General features: G+C 48.7%; 1 protein-coding gene across 2 annotated transcripts in view; it reads left to right on the plus strand.

Annotated features, from left to right (window-relative positions):
* The window catches only part of PRKCE (protein kinase C epsilon), a 298,944-nt gene that overhangs the window by 205,605 nt on the left and 71,709 nt on the right, over positions 1-21,630 (plus strand). For both annotated transcript variants that reach the window (XM_032840308.1, XM_032840309.1), the window contains one exon: positions 13,670-13,824. In XM_032840308.1, the coding sequence (XP_032696199.1) occupies positions 13,670-13,824 (155 nt within the window). The remainder of the gene's footprint in view (positions 1-13,669; positions 13,825-21,630) is intronic.

Consider the following 21,630-nt stretch of genomic DNA (forward strand, 5'->3'; position numbering starts at 1 on the left):
TCATAAATTTTCCATTTGGATGATCAGAGCAGGATGGAAGTTTTTTAGGCTACAGGCAACTGTTGTCACTGGCTGACCCTGGGTTGTGGGTACGTGGGAACTCTGCCCAAGGCTTCGCAGCCAGGAGGAGAAGAACTAGCTCTCGGGGTTGGTGGGAGCTCCTGCTGGTTAGTCTTCCGTCGGTGCCTCTGCTCTAACCAAGTTGGCAGAGTTTTATCTTACCCAAACAGAGATACGCAGCAAAAGAAAACCAATTTGGGCAATTAGAATTGTAAATCTGAATTACATGGAATTTGTTCAGAAAAATGACATTATGTTGCGTCCTTGGATAGGAATTAGAACTGCTAACACCTTGGTGCCAGGGAGAGGTTCCTCAGAAAGTTCCGAGATAAAAAGATTAGGGTAATTTTCATTAGCACAGTTGCTAAATAAATCGGGGCTGTCGAAGTACTTAACAGTTTGTGTTCTTGAGTTACATGTTTTTTGTGCTTTTGAATTGGCCATTAACCGGCCAAGCAAGGCATTTCTTTTTACAGATAAAATTTCAGTGTATTCCTGTTCAAGATGCTACAATATCATATTGGAACAAATGCCAAATGGATGGGGCACACCATATAACAAGGCCTTGTCCATCACGATAATTTGGTTCAAACAGTTCGGTCTCATGGAAAAGGATGGTATTGAAACATGTGGTCTAGAACCCTGAGGACCAGCCCGAGGTGGCCTCTGAGAGGTACCTGGGAGGTGGAGGCGAGAGGGGGTGCCTGGCAGCTGAAGGCAGCGAACTCTGTGCCCTCTTGCGGTCTTGCTCATCTCCGCTGCACGTTCAGTGGCTCTGCAGATCGAGGCCCGGCCCACACATTACAAGATGAAATACCAAGTACACCTTCAAGGGTAGACGAGTCTTGGAGGTCTCCGAGAACAGAGATAGAGAATGAGCAGTGAGTGTGTCGGAGGCACACTGCCTTGTCTTTTGGTAAATGCACGGAAAATATCTGCTGAAAATGGGTGGGCATTTGTGAAATCAAGGTACTGAACGTAGAGTTAGCTGGTCAGAGGCCGAGGACTCCGAGATGTGGGAGCGCCCATCCTTATGAAGCCAGTGCACTTCAAGATAGTTAGTCAGTTTTCCTCTGAGGGGGCAAACCGAGAATCTGACGTAGAGTAGAACAACAGTAAAAGTCATGTGAATCTGGAAATACACCTCTTTTCCAGGCATTTATTTAGCGTTTCCTGGCATTGGATTGTTTGTAGGTCAGTATTGCAAGAGAATGCACAGTTTTTACATAATATTGTGGTTGGAAGCTGTGTTTCCTTACCAGTTCACAGATTATTTCACTAAGTAAGGAATTAGTCAGAAGGCAATTGAAAAGTCTTTTGTTTTCATTGTTCATAAGAGACTCTGGTGGTTTGCCTGCACTTGACATCATTGGTGGGCAGATCTCCGCCGTGGAATTCTTGAAAGAAGGGTCATGAACGTGTGTGAACTTTAGCTGTCTGTACAGCGTGAAGAGAGGTAATCTTCCTCAGTGATCAGCCATCTAATATAAGCGTGCCCACTCTTCTAGGTCCAGTAAAGGGTTCAGAAAGAGACCTTGGGAGCCACTCTACAAACCAAGACCATAAAGCAAGGTTGAATTGGGTTGTCCGGAATCATGGTGCTCACCCACCTAGTAATTCAGATAATCTTAGCTGAGCAGAACCAAAATTATATTAATGCATTGACTGATAAGTCTAATTAATCTGTCATGATTTACTGATTGACTGTTATAGGCAAGGGATAAGTCCTGCTCTCGTGGACTGAAAAAGTGCAACTGAAGAAGTAGGCTAGAAAAACAAAACTGAGTTAAATAACCCTTTCTGCACTAACAGAATATACCAGTGATAGAAGTTATAATGCGCAGGATGTGATTAATCATCCCTTGGGAGGTTTAAAGACTGCCATGAGTTCACCAGACTAAGAGTTCTCGAATTGCTGTCTTCATTGGAAAAGGCGTTGCCAAGGGGAAGGAGAGCAGGAAGTGTCTGGCACGTGGAGAGGAGGTGTGGGAAGCAGAGTTGCCTGGACGGTTCAGGAGTGACTGAGAGCAAGGACTGGTTGTGAGATGAAGAGAAAGCAGCTCCAATAGGAGGCAGCGAGATAGATTGAAATTTAGATTACCACCAGACGGGGAAGGTCTACCACGAAGTCCTCAGAGCGCAATCCCTAGACTAGCAGTGTTGCAGCTCGAGGGGGCCTGCTAGAAACACAGACTCTCAGGTCCCAACCTGCACCCACAGACTCAGAATTTAGGGGTATGCGGTCCAGGAATCTGTTTTTTAAAAAGGTGTCCCTTTGATTCCTCTGTGGGCTAAAGTTTGAAAAGCACCCCCAACAGAGAGTATGGACTTTGTTCCAAAAGTCTGTGGAGACCCTCTGAGGGCTCTGGAGTAGGGAAGTGGCATGTTGTCTAGGGAGCCAGCAAACCAGGGCCTCGGGGCAGCGGTCTTCCACAGGTATGCCTCCTCAGTGTTCTCACTTATCGTTCTCACTCACCTGCCCGTCGCCATGTGTGCGATGAAACCGCTCCAGATTGCCAGTCATGGAACCGTGGGAGCAGAAGTCACAGAACTCCTCTTTGAAGTGGTTTCTGAAGGCTCAGGGCAGGTCTTGACTGAGTAGTGATGTGGTACACATCTATGGTATATTTCTATAAGTAGAGGTTTTATTGTAACGTGTGTGCTTTGCAAAAAGTGACTTAAATCCACAGCAATAGCAAATACCTATATGGGGCTTTATAGTTTAAAACACAGTACGATGGACTGATTGGAACTGTGTCCATCACTGAGCCTCATGCAGCCACTGAACGAAAGGAGGCCTGTGGTTGAAAAATTAGAACGGATATTTTCCTTAGTTTTTTTTTTTTTTTTCCTAGACCAACCACCTGCCGTAAGGATAAGCTATTTTAATTTTCTGTCAAGTAGCTACTTTCAAATCTAGATTCGATAGCTGGGGAAGCTAATGCCTGTGTTTGTCTAAGTTCACACAGCCAGGAAGCAGCTGAGCTACGATTTGAACGTGGGCAGTCTGGGTCCAGAGGCCGAGCTGGGACCGTTACACCATGCAAGTGAGGGTGCGGGCAGAGAAAGCTACCAGAATGTCAAAAAACAACAACAACAACAACAACAACAAAACAAACCCACTGACCAAGTACTGACAGAAAGACCTTGACTGTGGTCAAGTCGTGCCACATTTCATTCAAGGTTCTCAAGCTCCCGAGTCATTTTTTTTAATCTGTTTGGGTGATGGATTTCTACGTTTGAAAGAAACCAGCATCCTATCCAAATTAAAATCGTTGGCCCTCAGCCCGTGTGAGAGCTGCAACTCATCCTGAAACTCTCCCCTGGCTTGGTCTGTGCTGCCACCTTTCCAGGTCATTAAGAACGAAACGTTTAGAAACCGATTAAACACAGGCTGTTTGTGTTCTGCTTCTTGAGCACCCGTGCCTGCTTCATGCAGACTCTGTGGTGCTGGTCGGAGTCCGTGCCCCTAGGTTTCAGAAACAACACCTGGTGGGATTCAGCACCTTCTTGCCACAGCACGGGCGTGCTTCAACAGTTCCTTGGAGAGGAACCTGTGCTATTACACCAAATATCGATCAGTCTATCTCACCACACTGCCTGGCATTCTGAGTGAACCTGGACAGAAGTACGGAGATCAAAGAACGTAATCATCAAAAACCCTCCTTTCACGCTCTACCTGCCATCAAATGAAAGTATTAGTGAAGTGGTATGGAAATCCTCCTTGGGCTGCCCGCAGCCACCGGCCGTGCCACTTAGGATTTAAAACAAAGCGGCTGAGTGTTCAGAATCCGCAGGATTGAGTTGTGTGCGCATGTTAGTGTATTATTTCCAAGTTGCCAGTTTCTCCCAGATTAGCACATTTTCGTTTCGGCTTTATTGAAGGAGTCAGGACATGAAAGGGGATTTAGCACCGTGGAGATGTCAACCACGCTTCCTTGCCATCCTGGAGTGGCCGATTCGGTTCAAGGCAGCCACGCGTGTGAATCCACCAACAGGACCGTGGGACTCAAAGTCAAAAGCCAAGTGGGATTGATAGAAAGGAAAAGACAGAAGTACAGTGATGTAGCCCCAGGTGGGAACTTCAGGCCCTTGATTTGATGTTGTAGGGCCCTCACAGTTGCAAAGAACACATCATAGCCCAGTATCAGCGACACAGTAAGTGCTTTTTCGTGGAATGACTAGAATGGTGTGGATGAGCCCAGCTGGTGTTAAGTATGGTAGGGGTACAGCCAGGGGGCAGGAGCACAGCCCTGGTCTCTCCAGGAGATGCCTCATGCCTCCTGTGGTGGAAAGCCATGGTTTGTCATGAGAGCATGCTCTGCCCATGAGAGTGCCAGGATGGAGGAAGGCTGGAGACCATTGGTTCAGGAATTTATGTTCTAGGATCCTTTTACCTGGGATCGGCTCAGAATGCTACCCCCTAGCCAGGAGGTGTTGGGGGCTGGTGGTGGACTTTCTTTTGTCACGTTTGGCGTGATCAATCTGAATTTCCCGCTAAGCAAGTTATGTATTTTTCCCACAATCCAAGGGAAATAATGACTTCCCTTCTCCACTCAGAGTCAGCTACCTGGTATTTGCTTATCTTTAAAACTGTTACAAGAACTTTACATAATCTTTGGGGAGAAAAGAAAGGTAAGAAAAGAGGGACTATAGCGATGTTGATAGCTGGTTGTAAAGTGAACAATTCAGTCAACTAGCCAGTCGTTTTATACACACACGTTGGAAGAAAGTTTCCTTGATTGCTTTTTGCGGAGTGGGCTTGGTCCCTTGCCCACTAATGGGGGTACATTCTAATCCTCCGATTGGTGAGCAGGATTCCTAGCTGAATAGACTTAAGGAAGCGAAGAAACAAAAACACAATAGCAACAGCAGTAACAGGCTCAAGGGTTGACCTCACCCAGAACCACAGGCTTTTATTTACAGTAGTAGTAGGTACGTGAGCCTCCTGGAAATCAGACCTCAAGTATGACCTCTGTAGGTACTTCTTTTTCTGCTGGGCACAGGAAATAAGATGGCAGCTCAGTTTCTGGAATCAGAGCAGCAGCTCCCTGGGCTGTTTCAGTCCTGTGTGGGCTCCGTTTCGCATCTGAGCTGCACATGAAGAGACTCCGTTCTTCTTACTGAGCTGCACATGCACCGAGCCTAGACAGGAGGGGGATAACACAAGAAGGGAATGTCCTGAGCCCCAGCTGTTGGCGCTTACAACCTATTGGAGACACAGGAAGGCTTATGTGTGGGGAAAAGAGTTTGATGCAGTTAACGCACTAGATTGGGAGGACCAGCCTGAGCTCAGGGGAAGAAAACTGGTAAAGGACAAGGTTATGATGTGGGCCTTGGCTGGGTTGGGGAGATGGAATTAGGATAAGAATACTTTTATTCCTATGCTTGAAAACACTTAGAAGGAACATTCCATAGGTCCTTAACATTGGCTTCAAGCAGCTGACTACTGGTGACAGTAGGCTCCAATGAGGAGGCGATGTAATCTGATTTAGATTATCTCTTGGTATCATCAAAGACAGATTTGGCCTGTGTCGCCATCTTGACCAGATTCTGGGTGGGCAACGGGCACCGCGAAGAGCCTGAAACCTCTGTTGGGTGACCAGTCCACTAAGTCAGGCAGATGAGTGAGTGGGGTCAAGGTCCCTGATGCCTGCTGCTCTCCTGGAGCCCAGGTCACCAGCCGGGGACAGAGGATGACAGCCCAATGCCACACCCCAAGAGGGCACTTGATGGAGAAAGCAGCTGGTGGGAGGAACCAGGAGGAAGGAAGCCAGGTACTGTGAAGTGACGCTGAGGTATGAACATTGACCCTCTGAGGATGTGATGGACCGAAAGAGCCTCAGGCTCACCGCACCACTGTCCTTTCCACTGGCCGTGTTCCCCATCAAAACCCTCTTGATTCTGTCATTTTCAAAACGAGAACTAACGATAAGCTGTTACTCCCACTTGGCTTGAGACACTGCCCTTGTTCGGGGCAGGAGGTCAGTCCGGCAGTCAACATCATTGACACGTAACCTATTTGGGGGCTGTTCCCTGCACACTGTCAGGTCATGTCAAAGAGCTTTCTTTCTCAGAAGAGGCTGAGGACCCTGTAAAAGGAAAGTATTCTCTGATGTGCTGAAGACGAACTCTTCCCCTCACCCTAGCTTTCACACAGATGACAGCGTGTGGGGCAGGTTGGCAGGAACTCGAAGTTCTCTGAGCAGAGTGCAGGTCTGATCGGAGGCAGGAAGTGTTTATTCGAGCTGTATTGGGTGAGTCAGTTTGCTACCGCTCTAGGTCCCTTTAAACCTGGGGCATCTTGTGTATGTCAAATAATCATAGTTTTAAGCAACTGGAAACAAATATCAGATATACACGAATGATGTTCAGACTTTCCTAACCAGCAGACACTCTTGCGGGATTTTTACTGTTTTGGCCTGATTAGGTTAAGGCTTTCCCACACGAAAATGAGCATCTCCCCTCTTTCCCAAAGTAGGGTGGACTCTTCCCTCTGTGGCTTCTAGGAGATCATCATAAAACACAGCCCCATGAAAATCCACTCTGCATTTTCCCTGTTACCATTGGTGTTGGTGGAATTGGTTATTGCTTTAGGAATTTGGCCGAGATAAATCTGAACTTGCTGTAGCAGCACAACAAGGTCATGGCACTGGAGTGAGGCCTCTGAACAGTGGGAGGTGAAAGGAGGGAAAGGCCTATGAGGGCAAGGGCTGGCGAGGTGTGAAAATGGTTTTTTTAAACAACATTATTTGGCTGATAATTATTTTTGTTGCTGCATAGGAAAATTATCCCCATAATCACAGTTACTATCCACACGAGTCTCTCCTTCTCTGTTAACTGAGAGGTAAGTCTCCAGTAAGAGGAAGGATGTTTACTGTGATGAGGGCTTGCTTTCTTTGTGGGGAAATAAAATGGTTTTGGTTAAGTTTCCCATAGTGGTTGAATCTTGCCTTTGTTTCTACCAAGGAGGCATAATAGAGAGGAGGGTGGGTTGCCTCTGGTTGGTTTGAAGATAAGGACATGCTGAGGACAGTAGAAATAGGGAAGATATGGAAGAACTTCAGGCTGCCTTCTTCTACTCCATCTTGAAGTCTGCATCCAGAATAGTTTTGCTTCAGGTCAGCTTTAATCATGCCATTTTGCCACTCAGAAGGTTTCTGGGGTTCTTTGCTTCCTACATGTGGTTTTAGAACCACCTCCTCCCTGTCCCCCAACCCCACCACCACCAGTCTGTCTTCTTCCTACCTGTATCCAGAATTTATGAGCTGTTTTCCAGATACCAAGTTTTTTCACCTCACTCCCACCTTCCCCATCCCCGCGGTGCCCCTTCCCCTTCCCTCTTCCCTGAGGGCTGGTCCTGTAACTTGCCAGGACTTTCCCTTCTCTCTCGCCCACCTCCTGACCCTAATTCAGATTGGTGTCAACCAAATCCGTATATAGCAATAGCCAATTCCACCAGGACCAATTCTATTAAAGAAAATAAAATACAGAAAGGGTTTTCACATGATGGTTTCCTATCACAGTCTTCTGTAAGTGCTAAGGCCTGGATGACAGACAGTTACTCTCTATTGGCGACCCAGAAAGTAATGATCCAGAGACCCAGGTTTCACAATCTGATTCGATAGAGGTGGGTTTTGCACATAACCTCAGAATGTTGTGTTTTTTTTAAGATTTTATTATTTATTGGACAGACAGAGATCACAATTAGGCAGAGAGGTAGGCAGAGAGAGAGAAGGGGAAGCAGGCTCTCGGCTGAGCAGAGAACCCTATGCAGGGCTCGATCCCAGGACCCTGGAATCATGACATGAGGTGAAGGCAGAGGCTTTCACCCACCGAGCCACCCAGGTGCCCCTAACCTCAGAACGTTTTATATTGCTTTTTTGTGGCTTCCCATGTTCAATTCCTACGTCTTAGAAACCAAAGCCATGGCTGGTGTCATCTTTCATAACCCCCAGGGACCCACCCCAGGGCTGGGCACCAAAGAAAGACTTGTTGAACTGATAGATTAAATGATGTGGACGTGGAGGGGAGCAAGGAGATGTCACAGAGGGTGAAGTGAGGACCCACGATTCCCTTAGATGACGCACTGGAGAAGATGTTCATCCCATCCCTGGCACATCAGAGGTGGACCGTTCCAAGTCCAATCTTTTGTTGGGCACTCATGATAAATTGACTCAAAAGCGATAGAATCTTTGCACATATAAACAGCTAACAAGTGATAGAGAATGTGCGTCCAAACAAATCCAATTGGTAGGACATGTCGTACTGCCAAGAGGAAGCCTCTGGCTATCCATCACACCTTGAAAGATGAAAGATGAAGGGAACAGTGCTCCCTTCAAAGGCAGGAAAGGTTAGCGCTCTGGGAAAACAGAGCCCAGTGGGAATTTCAAATACATGGTGTGGCCCTTCCGGCTTGTAGGTCATGATTAACTATTCTTACCCTAAATGACCATGACATATAATCCCTTTCCTAATTTCATTATTTTACTTACTATCTCAAGACCGTAACTTTTTAGACATTCAGGTGAGATTAAGGGAGGAGGAGGTGGAATAAGGCTTTTAAAATCTTTGGTTACCTCAGAAAACATATTTGCTTACTTTACCAGGAAGTTGGGTTTGTGTTTTGTTTTGTTTTCTGCTGATGCCAAGAGGGGATTAATGAGTAGCTGCTGGATCTGCCAGCTTTCTTTTGATTTCAGTTTATGTAATTAAGCAGTTCCCAGAATGACTTGAGGTTCTCACTCTGCATCAAAACATGCTTCTCAGATGTGTTAGGTGTGGAGGTCAGAAGGGATCCAAACTCCCTGAATGGAGGGAGGGGGAGTGAAAAACTGATCTGGCTTTAAACTTTGGTTCCCCCCCCCCCAGTTTAAAAAGGGTTGATCCTACTTTGGGGCTGTGCACACCGAGGTATATTGAGTAGAAAGTAGGTTTCAATGGAAGTTCAAAATGAGCTAATGTTAGAATAACTCCAAGGAATAACACAGGGAAACCAACCCTGGTTCACTATTGAATTTCCAGCAACTACAGCTTCGTGCGTGGTGCATGTCCAAGAACTCGCACATTGAACAGGGACACACTGGTAACCCACTGTGCACCAGGCTCAGCTCTGGTTGCTGGAGATCCAGTAAGAAATGAACCCAACAAGAATCCCCCCCGCTTCCGCAAGATGTTCACAAAGAGCGAATGTTGGATGAGCAGATTTTTATCGAGTATCTCCTTAGTTAGGGAGTTCCCTGCTAGTGGTAGTGGGGGTGGGGGCGGGGGTTGCTGGGAAGAAACCGTGTTCCTCAAGGAATGGATCATCTCACTGGGAAGTGAAGACACCCATGGAACCAAAGAACTGTTCAGAGTTGTAACTGAATGCAGGGTGCCGATCCAGATAGAGTGGCCAGAGCGGGCGCTCATCTCCAGATTCCCCAGGCAGGAGGCTGTCTGTAGTAGGCTGACTTGTCTCTGGCTCCTTCAGCAGTAAGAATTTTCGGTGGCAGAAATCAGAGTTCCCTCTGGTTCCCTTTCTCCCACGCAGCCCCCTAACCTTTTTTCATCCTTCCATCCACGTGATGATTGTTTTTTAAAGAGGATTATGGCAGCTTTTCTTTTGGGGTCAGGCTAGTTCCCTCACAGACTAATAGGGCAGAACTTCTAACAGTTCCTGCCCTCATGAAACAGACAGCTGCGGGAGAAAGACACGAGTCAGTTACACAAATCAGACCTCCTGAATGCTACAGGGGAGAACACAGCATGTAATAGGGAGATTTGACTTTGTCAGAGAAGTTAGGGACAGCTTCTTAAAAAAAAAGAAAAAGAAAAAAAATGTGGGCTATACTGGAATCTCCAGGATGAGGAGGGATTAACCAGGGGAAGGGAGCTGGGAAACATTCCAAGCAGAGGGAAGAGCATGAGGAAAGGCCTCATGGTAAGAGGGAATTTGCTGTTGGGACAGAGGGAGCCAGGGATGGCTGGAAGGGAGGGGACTCAGAAGAAGGTAGGTGGGGTGGATCATAAGAGGCCATCAGCCATATTTAGGAGTTTTCTATTTATTCCAAGAGTAATAGGAAGCCCTTGAAAGAATAATCAGTAGAAAGAGAGAAGGGAGGGGGATAGTTTACACTCAGATTTTTATTTCAGCAGGATAACTGCCTGTGATGTGATCGTCATTTGCTGGGGGTGGGCAGTGTGTGGGGCATTAGGAAGAAAGCACTTGGCAGGAGTCTAGACAGGAGGTGAGAACCGCTTGGACCAGAATGGTGGCTATGAGCTGAGCGGGCAGAGACAGAAAGAGGTAGACAAATGCAGCAGGTGCAGAATGGTACAAAAGCATGGAAGGGAGAAGCAGCAGGGCTTGGCAACACATGTGAGGGATGAGGGAGAGAGAGGTACTTGCAGTCACTGTCCGGTCTCTGACTTGTACGCAGGCATCCTGGACGAGGACCCGTTTGCTGCAGGCGTGGGGTGGGGGTAGAATTACCGAGTCAGTTTCAAACCTGTTGGGTTGAGTGCTTTTGCACCATCTAGAGGGAAATGTCCGAAACGTGGTTGGATAAAGGAGTGTGCAGCTTGGAGGGGAAGTCTGGTGTGGAGGCTGACATTCGTGGGTCACATGTGCCCAGCGAGGTGCATTAGGCTCTGTGAGGTGGAGGAGACTGCTCAGCGAGGACACAACGGGGAAAGGGGAGGGCCCCAGAGGCTGGCCCCAGGGACTCTGGCGCCTGATGGATGGGGAGAGAAGCCTGCATCAGCAGACGCGAGACCACCTGCCCGAGACATGGGGAGGAAACCAGCCCAAAAGCCAAGGGAGCCAAGTGATATTTGGAAAGAGGAAGGGCTCATGGGAAAATAGTGCTAAAAGGACAGGAAGTGAAGACTTGGTGATGGTAGTTCTCCTGCCATCGGTGATGATAGGATGAGACCACCTTCAGGGAGCACCCGTTGTGAGCCAGGCACTTTAACATTTAAGCTCATGCCCATAAGACATCTGTAAGGCAGGTCCTCTATCAAACCGAACACAGGGAGCAGGTCATGTGCCTGAGCTCACATAGCCAGCAAGTGACAGATTTCGGTGGGAGCTCTTGTCACTCCACAGACCCTGTTCTTCTTAAATGCTGTGTATCTAGGTTCAGTGGAATCAAAAGCAGCCAGTGAGCAGAGAGGGTGTGGAGAAGACAGGTTTCCTCCTCCCAAAAGCTTTGCATTCTTCCACAAGCTGCGGAGGAAATACGGCATCATTGCTTCGACCCGCAAGCAACTGGTGGCTGCCCACGGGAGGGCGTCCCAGTGCTTGTTCTTGGTGCTGTGGTTCAGGAGCTCAGGGCAGTGCTCTATGCGGGAGGCAGCGGCACCTGCCCTGGGGAAGTCTTGCCCCCAGCGCCCTGGGACCCTCCCCCCCACCGCTGTTCTCAGCGAGGGGTCTGACATCACCTGGGAATGTGTGGGAGAGGCCGCTTCTTAGACTCACCATCCTAGGTCTTCCGAATCGGAAACTCAGCGGTGAGGGGCAGGATCTGTGTGCTCACCAGTCTTTGTGTGATTCCAGGGCACAAGCTTGAGAACCTGTGTTCTTGGGGGATCCTTGCAAACAGAAGAAGGAAAATCTGAATGACTTGGAGTCATGTATCTCTCAGACACCAAACACCTTGGCAGAACGAGATGGAAGAGTGGTGCTGAACCCAGGCTGCACACAGCAGGTCCACGGGGAGCTTTGCACACCCCCGAGGCCTGAGGCCCACCCTCGGGAATTCTGGTCTCATGGGGCTGGGGTTGGCCTGAGCATTCGAGTGTTGTGATGAGGATTTGCGTGGGGAATGGGTGAGGGAGGGAATGGTGGGCAAGGCAGCCTGTGTACTTTCAGGTCCAGAATCATACTCTGGGGAGAAAATGGGGCAGGCCTTGAAGGGGAAGGAAGACAAATGGAAGAGAGCCTAGACCGTAGGCCCTTTGTGAGTACTGGTATAGCCTGAATGAATCTGGAGATGACTGGGGCAGGAGGTAGTCTGAATTCATAACAATTCTTAAGAGTGGACTTACTTTCAAAGCGATGTCAACAATGAATTAAATATGCCATCACAGCTGCTTCATGACTAAAGCAGGCTCATGATCATCTCCTCCTGCCAGCTTCACTGGACTCTGTCTATGTGTTGAGAATGTGCTCACCTCTCTGGCCTCCCCAGCATCACTGTTTTCCCTTTGCTCCATGAGCCTTCCTCCCCCGCTGACCCACTCAACCCCCGCCCTCAGCATTCTCGCCCTGTCCCCAAATCCTGGGATTTGTTCCCACCCCTGCTCCCCCGCCTCCTTGTTATCTCAGACCCCAGCTCTGTCCAGAATCCTCCGTGGACCCCAGTTTAGAGAGCTCCCCCCACTTTTTCTTGCCCTTTCATCTTTAAGACACTCTGCTCCTGTTTTGTTTTCCTCATTGTGCCCATCTGCCCATTTCCCCATCTCCAGTCCTGGCTCCTAAGTTCCGCAGGGACAGTGCCGGCTTGACATTCTTTCCCTCCCGCCTAGCACAGCGCCCCACACCTTACAGGCTTAGGAAACAGTAGTCAAGAAACCGCAAAAGTGAACTTCTATCCGTCTGCTTCACACACTAGCGTGGAGTGCAGATACAGAAGGCCCCTCCTCGATGATGTAGGAGTGTGGTTGGGTCATTTGGAGGCCACCTTGAGGAAAGAAGCCATAGGAAATATGGCAAGATGGGAATCCCAGTAGGAACATCCTCCAGAGTGAAGAGCGGCCCGCAGAAGGGGCACTCGCAGCCTCAAAAGCCCGTGGGACCATGAAGTCGTTTCCCAGGGCTGTCTTCACACATTACCGCCAACTGGGAGCTTCAAACAATCTGAATCTATTCTCTCATGGTTCGAGAGACCAGAAGTCTGGAACCAGTGTCACTGGGCTGAAATCAAGGGCCTGCTCTCTCTGCAGGCCCTCGGGGGAAAGTCCCTCCTTGCCTCTTCCAGCTTCCAGTAGCCGCCATGTTCATTGGCTTGTGGCCACAACACAGTCGCTGCTTCTGTGGCCACGTTGCCTTCTTCCTGCTTCTCAAATCTGCCCCCTGCCTTTCTCTTATAAGGACACCTGTGATTGCACTGAGGACCCACCTGGGTGATCCAGAATAACTTCCCTTCTCAGGATCCCTGTTGTAATCACACCTGCAAAGTCCTTTTTTGCTGTCTCAGGTAACACTCTCACGTGAAGGTATTAGGACACGGATGTCCTGTGGGGAGCCATTATCCAACCTACCACACATATAAAGGTAACTGGAGCCTCCAGAGGGACAGAGACTTGACCAAGGACACACTTGAGGGTCGTCACGGAAATCAAAGACCCAGGTCTCCTTTCTGTCCGTTTAGGGCTTCCTCCGCTAAACTAAGCTGATGTTCATAAAAGTAAAACAGAGAAAGAGATTTAAAATCATGCCTCCTACCCTAATCCGTGTGCTGTCTGGATTACCTGTCTTCTGACTTCTGTCTGGATTGTGTGATATCAGGATTCAGCCATCGCTGCACCTTCCTCCCCCTTGAGTTTGGGCTCAGGAGACGCTCTCTGGCCTGTGTGGGCAGCAGCAGTGGAATCACCTAAATGGCATTTTCTGCTCTTCTTTCAGGACCGCCTCTTCTTCGTCATGGAGTATGTAAATGGTGGCGACCTCATGTTCCAGATTCAGCGCTCCCGAAAATTTGATGAGCCTCGTTCCCGGTTCTATGCTGCAGAGGTCACGTCAGCCCTCATGTTCCTCCACCAACATGGAGTCATCTACAGGTAGCTCTTCCCTTCTGGACAGCGAAAAAATAAGAATTCTCCAGACACTCGAACTGACTTTGGCCCCTGCCCAACCGGTCTCTTAGCAGCCCGCTTTAGATTAGTTGTTTGTTCTAATTTGCTTGCAGAGGACTTTTTTGGGGGCTGTTTATCACTGTGAATGTTAATATTTGAATAGCCTCAGGAGATCTGACCCACTGTTTGTGCCAGTTTGGATCAAAAGCCCAAGCACAACATTTTAAAGTCTTGGCGCCTAGCGACCTTGGAATAACCTTCATTTCTCTCTCTCCCCACCCTCTTCCTTCGACATCAGGGCATTCTCTTTACTTTTTCCTTCTGTGCCACGAACTTCCTCCCCTTCCCAACCTCTTGCCACTTCCTGAGTTTGTTTGGCTTAGTTGTCTCCAGCAGATAGAATCAGAGGAGCTGCTCAGGGGTATCTGGGTTTCTGATTCGAGGAGGAGGAGGCGGGGGGCAGGGAAGGGAGCTAGACAATATCCAACAGGAAGTTCCTGCACATCATCCAGTCCCTCACTGCTGCCCTGTCCCCCTTCCAAGAAAACACAGAACACACACACACACACACACACACACACTCACTCACACGCTAATTTTCCAGTAAGAGAGTGGGGCTATTTACGCAGGCTCTTCTGTGAGGTCAGGAATTCTGGGAGGAGTAAATATTTATAGTTAGCAACAAGGACGCTAAAGTGCCTTAAGGTTTTCTCAATGACTGTCAATTTCTTGACTTGGTTTTTGTTCCCTTCCCCCACCCCCAACCTTTTTTCAATTGGGTAGAATAGCTGGCTGGATTCAACCCAGAACTTAGTCACTAGAACCTTCCTGACCCTCTCCTGGGAGCAGTGCTCTGACTAAAGCCTCGTTGAGGGGCTCTGACCAACGCTCACACCAGGCTTCCTTTTTACTGATGACTCTTAGTTTCCTCCAATGTGTGTCTTCTCTGCTCAGAAGTAATCAGTGCCTCCCTGTGGCCTGCATAATAAAATCCAGACCTTTCAGCCGGCCTGGCATGGCTGCCCACATCCTGCGTCCCTCTGTTGGCTTCCTTTTGCTGCATAACAAAAGACCACAGGTTTACGGGCTTCAGGCAGCACCCATTTATTAGCCCCCGTTTCTGTGGTCCTCAAGTTCAGGCACAGTGGGCGCTGGCCCTCGGCTTGGGGTCTCGCTGCCGTGATCACGGTGTCGGTCAGGCCGCATGCTTGTGTGAAGTTTGGGGCCCTCTTCCACACTCACATGCCAGTAGGAAGGACTCAGCTCCTTGCAGCACGTGGCTAGCTTCTTTAAGGCCAGCCAGAGGAACAGCCTTTCCTGCTTGGAGTCTCTGACTCCAGGGAAGGCTTGGATCCCTTTTCAACAGGATCAGCTGATTCGATTTCGCCAACCCAGGATGGTTTCCCTTTTGTTTAGCTCAAATGATTAGGGACCTTCATTATGTCCTCACAATTCCTTTGCCTGTAATGTCATGTTATCTCCATAGTGACAAGTCATCACCTTTTCCACGTTGTTCTGGTTAGAGGAAGTCCCAGCTTCCCCCTTCCTCAGGGAGGGATTATGAGATTACATGGGAGTGTGACTCACTGGGGCTCCGCTTAGGTTGTGTCTGCTACATCCGGGTGCACCTTTCTCTCCCTACTCCCCACAGCACCTTGTTTTGAATCCGCCAAGGTTCTCATTCTCAGCTTTTCTCAGACCCACCTGCCTGTTCCCACCTTGCCTGTGCTTATGCCCTCCTAGCCATCCTCTGTATGGCCCAGAGGCCTCATCAGTACTGCCTGCCTGCACAAAGCTTGGTCCCGCCAGCCAGAGCAAGTTTCTCCACCACGCATGCTTCCATGTGCAATTCGGGAATGAATGGGATTTGAGACTGCCGTTGCTGTGCCTACCACTGTCCCCATCGTTTTAGCGTTGGGCATCACTGTGGGTCCTTCACTGAGTTGCAGACTCCCTTAAGGATCACTTTTTTGGTTAAACCCCTCACTCATCTAATTTTACACGCTCTTCTTGTTTTCCACATAGTACATAGTCAACAAGTGACTGTTGACTCCAATTAGCTTAAATCCCTAATCTCTGCCCCAAAGCAGCTCATAAGCCCATTCAAAATACGGGAGTTATGTGTGGGAAGAGCTCACTGCAAGGCCGTGCGCCGTCGGGTGCCCATGACAGGAAGAAGGACCTCCATCATTTGCAACACCATCGCCATTCCGTCCCTATTACAGTGGGTACAGTCATCCAGTTTCCTGGCAAGGATTCTGAGCCTTCCCTGAAGTAGCTTGTCCAAGGCCCTCCTCCATCAGTGGCAGACCGAGGAAGACTAAGTGACTGATCAGCAAGCTCACGCTGTACACCATGACACCGGTCACCCTGTCTTTCCAAGTCCAAGTCCAAGTCCAAACTCTTTTGAGGTGTCATCCCAGATACTCCAAAACTCACCTCTCCCTTACAGGTCTGCCTCTCCCCTTTCTTCTTCCCTCTCATCACACCTGTCAACACTTTGTTCTCTTGGCTTCTAGGAGCCACACTTTCCCCTCCCCCCCTCCCCGCAACACTCCTTCCCACCTCCCTGTACATTACTCCTCAGTCTCTGTGTCCCTTGGCCTGGCTGCTGCTCCCCTCCAACCTCTATTCTCTCAATGTTGCTTTTCCCCAGGGCCTTCATCCCTCCTTCCCCCTACCCTAAATACACTGCCTGAGCAATTCCCGCACATGCATGCTTTCAGAGGACTCCTATGTGCCAGCGACCCTGCGACCCTGCGTTACTACATCCAGCCCCCAGTTATCCCCAGAACCCAAACAAGCTCTCTCCCCACAAACTCTCTCTCAGGAAGGACTCTCAGGGGCCTGCTGCCTCCTTCCCAGATGAGCTTACAGTCATTCACAGACTCGAGTCCCTCACTGCCTCTCGGTTCCCTGCCCTCTTCTCCATCCTTACCCCTGCACAACAGCCCAGCATTCTTTCAAATCACACAGTGGTCACACACGTCCCTTTTTAGCCTCCTTCCGACTCCTTTGTGCCCTGGACCTGCCATGCACAGCTGTGTGGTCTGCACACAGCGCAGGAGCGGAGGGCAGCAGGCAGTGAGCAGCGGATGGCGTCTCAGCCAGCTCTGCTGCTGTGGCTGACTTCAGCCCGGGAACGGGGTGCTTTTCCTACCCAGAGGAGGTGGCTTATTGTGTCTCTGACAAAGACACAGTCTGTGACAACAGGGCCCTGGTGGCCCCCAGTGATCATGTGACCCTTATCACTGTCCCCGCCAACCATGTATCCCACCCTCTAGGTGCTCCAGATTATTTGCCATTCTATCCCCGATGCCATTCTTTTTAATTTCTCAGAAGCTTTGTACCCCTGTCCCTAGAAATCCCTTGCTCCCAATCTGGGTCTTGATCAATGAGTGGTTTCCAGTTCACGCCCATGTTCTGACTGCCTCAGAGTCCCTGGTTTAAAGGGTACTGAGATTCCAAAATACTGGAGGAGGGGAAATCGATAAGGATATTGGTGAGAAAAAAAAAAAACAGCCCTGAGTTTCTGATTGCTGAGGCCGCGTGATGTGCACATACGGTGGGGGGGGGCGGTTTGCTATCCTATGTACTGTTGCATGCATTTGAAGGTTACCATAATTATAATATCTTTTTTTGTTAAAAAAAAAAAATGTTACCCAGGGTAACATTCTAGAGTTTTTGATTCAGTAGGTCTGGAGTGGGGTACAGGAATCTATATATTTTTTTAAAGTGTTCCTCAGGTGACTTTGGGGCCAGAGATGAAGAAAAATTCTATTCTGCCTCTGTCAAGCCCTGCCTGCTCATGTGAGGCTCTCCCTGACCACCCAGCCTGTCCTGGGAATCATGCCTTCCCTCTGGAACAGCCATTAGCAGGTTCTCTTTGCAAAACTTATGTTTTTACTTAAGATCCCTGTTCTGTGATTGAGAACTCCACACCAGAGTGCTTACCTGGGGGGCCTAGAACAACAGCCTGGTTATAGTAGGCGTTCACTAAATACTTGTTCTTCTAGTCTCTGATGCTCCAGAGCCTTCCAGCCCAGTGGAAGTGGTTGCCATTCCGTCCCCGATGCCATTCTTTTTCATTTCTCAGAGCCTTTGTACCCCTGTCCCTAGGAATCCCGAGCAAGTGGTTGCTCCCTCCCCTAGGTGTGTACTTCTTAAAAGTCTGTGTTGGAAGCATTCCTAACTCCTTGACCCTAAAAGGCCCCCAAATCCTTCATAGCTCTCAGTTGATGGGTTAATGAGAATGCTGGGATCTCTGTTTCCCATGTTGCTCTGCATTAGGCTGCCACAGAAGAGGGTAGAAGGCAATGTGTCTGCAGCTAGTTGGTGGGGGGGGAGCTGTGAGTGTGTCTCCCTCCACCTCTTTGCCCCTGGCTGTTCTGAAGCCCGGGCAGAGACCACGTTTTGTGCAATACAGGGGTTTATTTGGGAGACTGGCAAGGCCCGGTTTTGGAGGAGGAAGCTGATTGCTGGAGTGGAGATGGAATTTTCGGCCTTCCTGCTGGAATTTATACACACACTAATTAACAGCTAATTGGCCAGTGTTCAAGAATGGAGGAAAGCAGTCATTTCTCTGGCTGGCGGCTCACACTTTAAGGAGAGCCCACACTGAGAGTCATGGCCCCCTTTCTTCTGGTTCTCATCTGAGTCAGGTTCCAGCACCAGGCAGGTGTACGGTCTCAGGGTACCGTCTCTCTGTCTCCTACCCCGTGTTCCTGGAATCCTCTCTGTGCTATGGCAGAAGCTGGCACTGTGTCCAGCCATGCCTTAAATTAAAAAAAAAAAAAAAATTCCCTCCTTTACCATCCCACCCCGCCCCCATACACAGCGAGAGGTAGAGGTATTGAGGGGTAGGCCTTCCTTAAGAGTGGGTTCAGAGAACTCTCTCTTCATCTCCATCAGGGTCGCTGCCTGCCCATTTTCCTCTGAGCTGCTCAGTCGGAGCAGCTGACTCTCCGAGAGCGCCCCTCTGTCTGTGCAACATGAGAGAGATGGTGTGATCCGCCTCAGACAGAGAGGACAGCCGGGGGCCCTGAGGAAGATAAGCAAAGGTTTGGCAGTCAGGAATGTATCTCTGTATTCTTTCAGAGTTCAGAAGTCAGGACCCCTGTGACGGAAGGTAGTGAAGAACGTGCCCTCGGCCACATTGGTCAAGCATCTTAACACTCCATGCCTCAGTGTCCTCACCTGTAAAATGGGAATGATAGTTGTACGTACCTATCTCATGAGTTATGGAGATTTCATGATTTAATAGTTCCAAGTAATTTTGAATAGTGTGTGCCACACAGTAGGCCCTTAGTAAAGATTAACTATCTTGTTGTATCTTGATTTCTATTAAGACGGATTGAAAGAACATTGGAGATCTTTTATCTAGCCCAAGCTCCAAAACAGATTCTTAGAATCACATCAGAAGAATGAATTCCTTTCTTCCTTCTTAGAAAATTTAATCCCCCCCCCTTTTTTTAATGATAAAAGTGGTAGTCCTAAGAAAAATAAAAATGTAAGGAGCAGAGAAAGGTAAAAAGTCAGTTTTCCCTTCACCAACCTTAGAACCACCCACAGTAGAACAGTGGAACGTTTTCTGGAGAATCCTTCGAGAACTCCTCTTGAGCAGGTTCCGGAACCTCTTTGTGACTGGCTCGCATTGACCTGGAGCTCAGACATTGCCTGCGTGTCTCCTGCATCCGGGAGCGGAGCGTGACGGCTCCAAGTCAGACTGAGGAGGCCGAGGTGGAGGATCAGAAAGCCAGTGGGGAATGACAAGGCATTTTCTTCCTGGGAAGGCTCATTCATGAGTAACATCTCATGTGGAGCACTAAAATTTGGTCTTTATCTAACACAGAGGAAGTATGACTTCTCCCTTAATTTTCCAGGACTTTCTGTCTTCAGTGAGCTGTCACTGCCACTCCCCAATAGCCATCCTGCCCTGGGGACCTGTTGTGCGCCTGGTTGCCCAAACTGGGGGTAGTGGGGAGCCCCAGGGAGAAAGGGGTCTCTGCTCTGGTCCACGCTAAATCACTCCATACTCAAGAGGTGCTTAGGAAAGGCTTGCCTTGTTGATGACCATGTTTCTAAAAAGTCAGTAAGAATGAAGAGCCTGAAAGACAGATTCAGGCAATACCTCCGAGGATCTAACGGAGCTGGATCTTCAATGCCTGTCCTCACGGGACGGGAAGACAAAGCCAAGAAGGGGTTGCTGAGGTCCGTAGCCATGCTCTGCAAGCCCGACCTCCCTGGACAATGCGCATGGAGTTGTGATACAAACTATAGCCTTCTCTTCCTGCTAGTCAAAGAGGGAACATGTGTGCTTAGCTTGTGGAATGACAGCCTGCCTCGATCCCTGGGATCGCCTCCTGCCACTGACACAATTCGGCATTTCCTGACTTGGGGAAGAGCTCTACTTAAAGCCTGTGCTAACAAGGGGAAGGTCTAATATTTAGATTCCTGTCTTCTTTCCCTACCTTCTCAAATTTATCTAATGCTAATAAAAGCTGAGGAAGAGGAGGAGGAAATAGGATGATTTCTTCCTTCTTTCTTCCTTCCCAGTCTTCTATGACTTGCCTTTAGGAAGATCACTCAGGACGCTCTGGGATCTTCTCCCCCCACAGAGTGTTACCTTCCACTGTCAGCAGCCCTCCAGCCATTCTAGAAAATGATATTGTGATATAACATTTCTGAAGATGTAAAGGCTGAGTGTGTAATAGGAGGGTGTCGGGAGTCTCCCTCGTTAGATCAAGGAGGTCTCAGAGTGATCTAAACCAATTCCATTTTCTAGATGTGGAACTTGAAACCAAAACTGGACAGGAACTCACCCAGGTTTACCCAGCGAGGTACTATAAAGCATAGATGTTATTTTAATCAAAGATATATATAGAGATAAAGAGTCAAACCATTCTACAGGGAACTTAAACAATAAAAAGCTGTTTTCTGCCCTCCTTCTCACTCCCACCCAGTTTCCTCTTCCACAGAGACAACCATTTTCAGTTTTCTCAGCTGAGGCTTTTGGAACAGATCTCTGTATTTCTGACTAATATGCTGTTTTTGTTACTTTTGTAAAACTCTTATTTTAGGCATTATGTAGTGACTGTCCACTGTGGAAGTGAGAGTTTACTTCTCTACCCCTACTCCACTGCCCTATGACATCCATACTCCCATCCCAACCTCCCATCTTCCCTTCCTCTCAGTAGAGTTTACTATCATTGTGGTTAAATGAATATACATCGTATGCATTATTATGACTGTGAAGTACTGTTTGGGGGCATCTGGGTGGCTCAGCCAGTTAAGCCTCTGCCTTCAGCACAGGTCATGATCTCAGGGTCCTGGGATCAAGCCCTATGTCAGGCTCCCTGCTCCTCAGGGAGTCTGCTTCTCTCTCTCCCACTGCCCACCTTCCCCCTAACGGTTCATGTGTGCTCTCTCTCTCTCACACATGTAAATAAATAGAATCGTTAAAAAAAAAAAAAAAAAAAAAGAAATACTATTTGGAACAAAGCCATGTGGTAAGCTATAATTACTTTTCCTATACCTTTTCTTTGTTTTCCCTGGAGATGATAATGATCTCTTTGCTTTCTATGTGGTTATTAGTTCAGCACAAACTCTACAAATTGTCCACGTCTCCCTGCAGGATGTTTCGGTGCAATGGATACTCTGTCAACTTCATGTTCGTGGGCAGCTCTCTCCTGGAGCCCTCCAGCCCACTCTGCTCTAAACAGTTCCCCCATAGCTGCTGCCTGACTGTCCCCATACTGCCGTCCTCATGCTTCCTTTGGCCTCTTTCTTCTC

Source organism: Lontra canadensis, unplaced genomic scaffold (assembly GCF_010015895.1).
Source record: "Lontra canadensis isolate GAN:19392208 unplaced genomic scaffold, GSC_riverotter_1.0 scaffold112, whole genome shotgun sequence".
NCBI lineage: Eukaryota > Metazoa > Chordata > Mammalia > Carnivora > Mustelidae > Lontra > Lontra canadensis.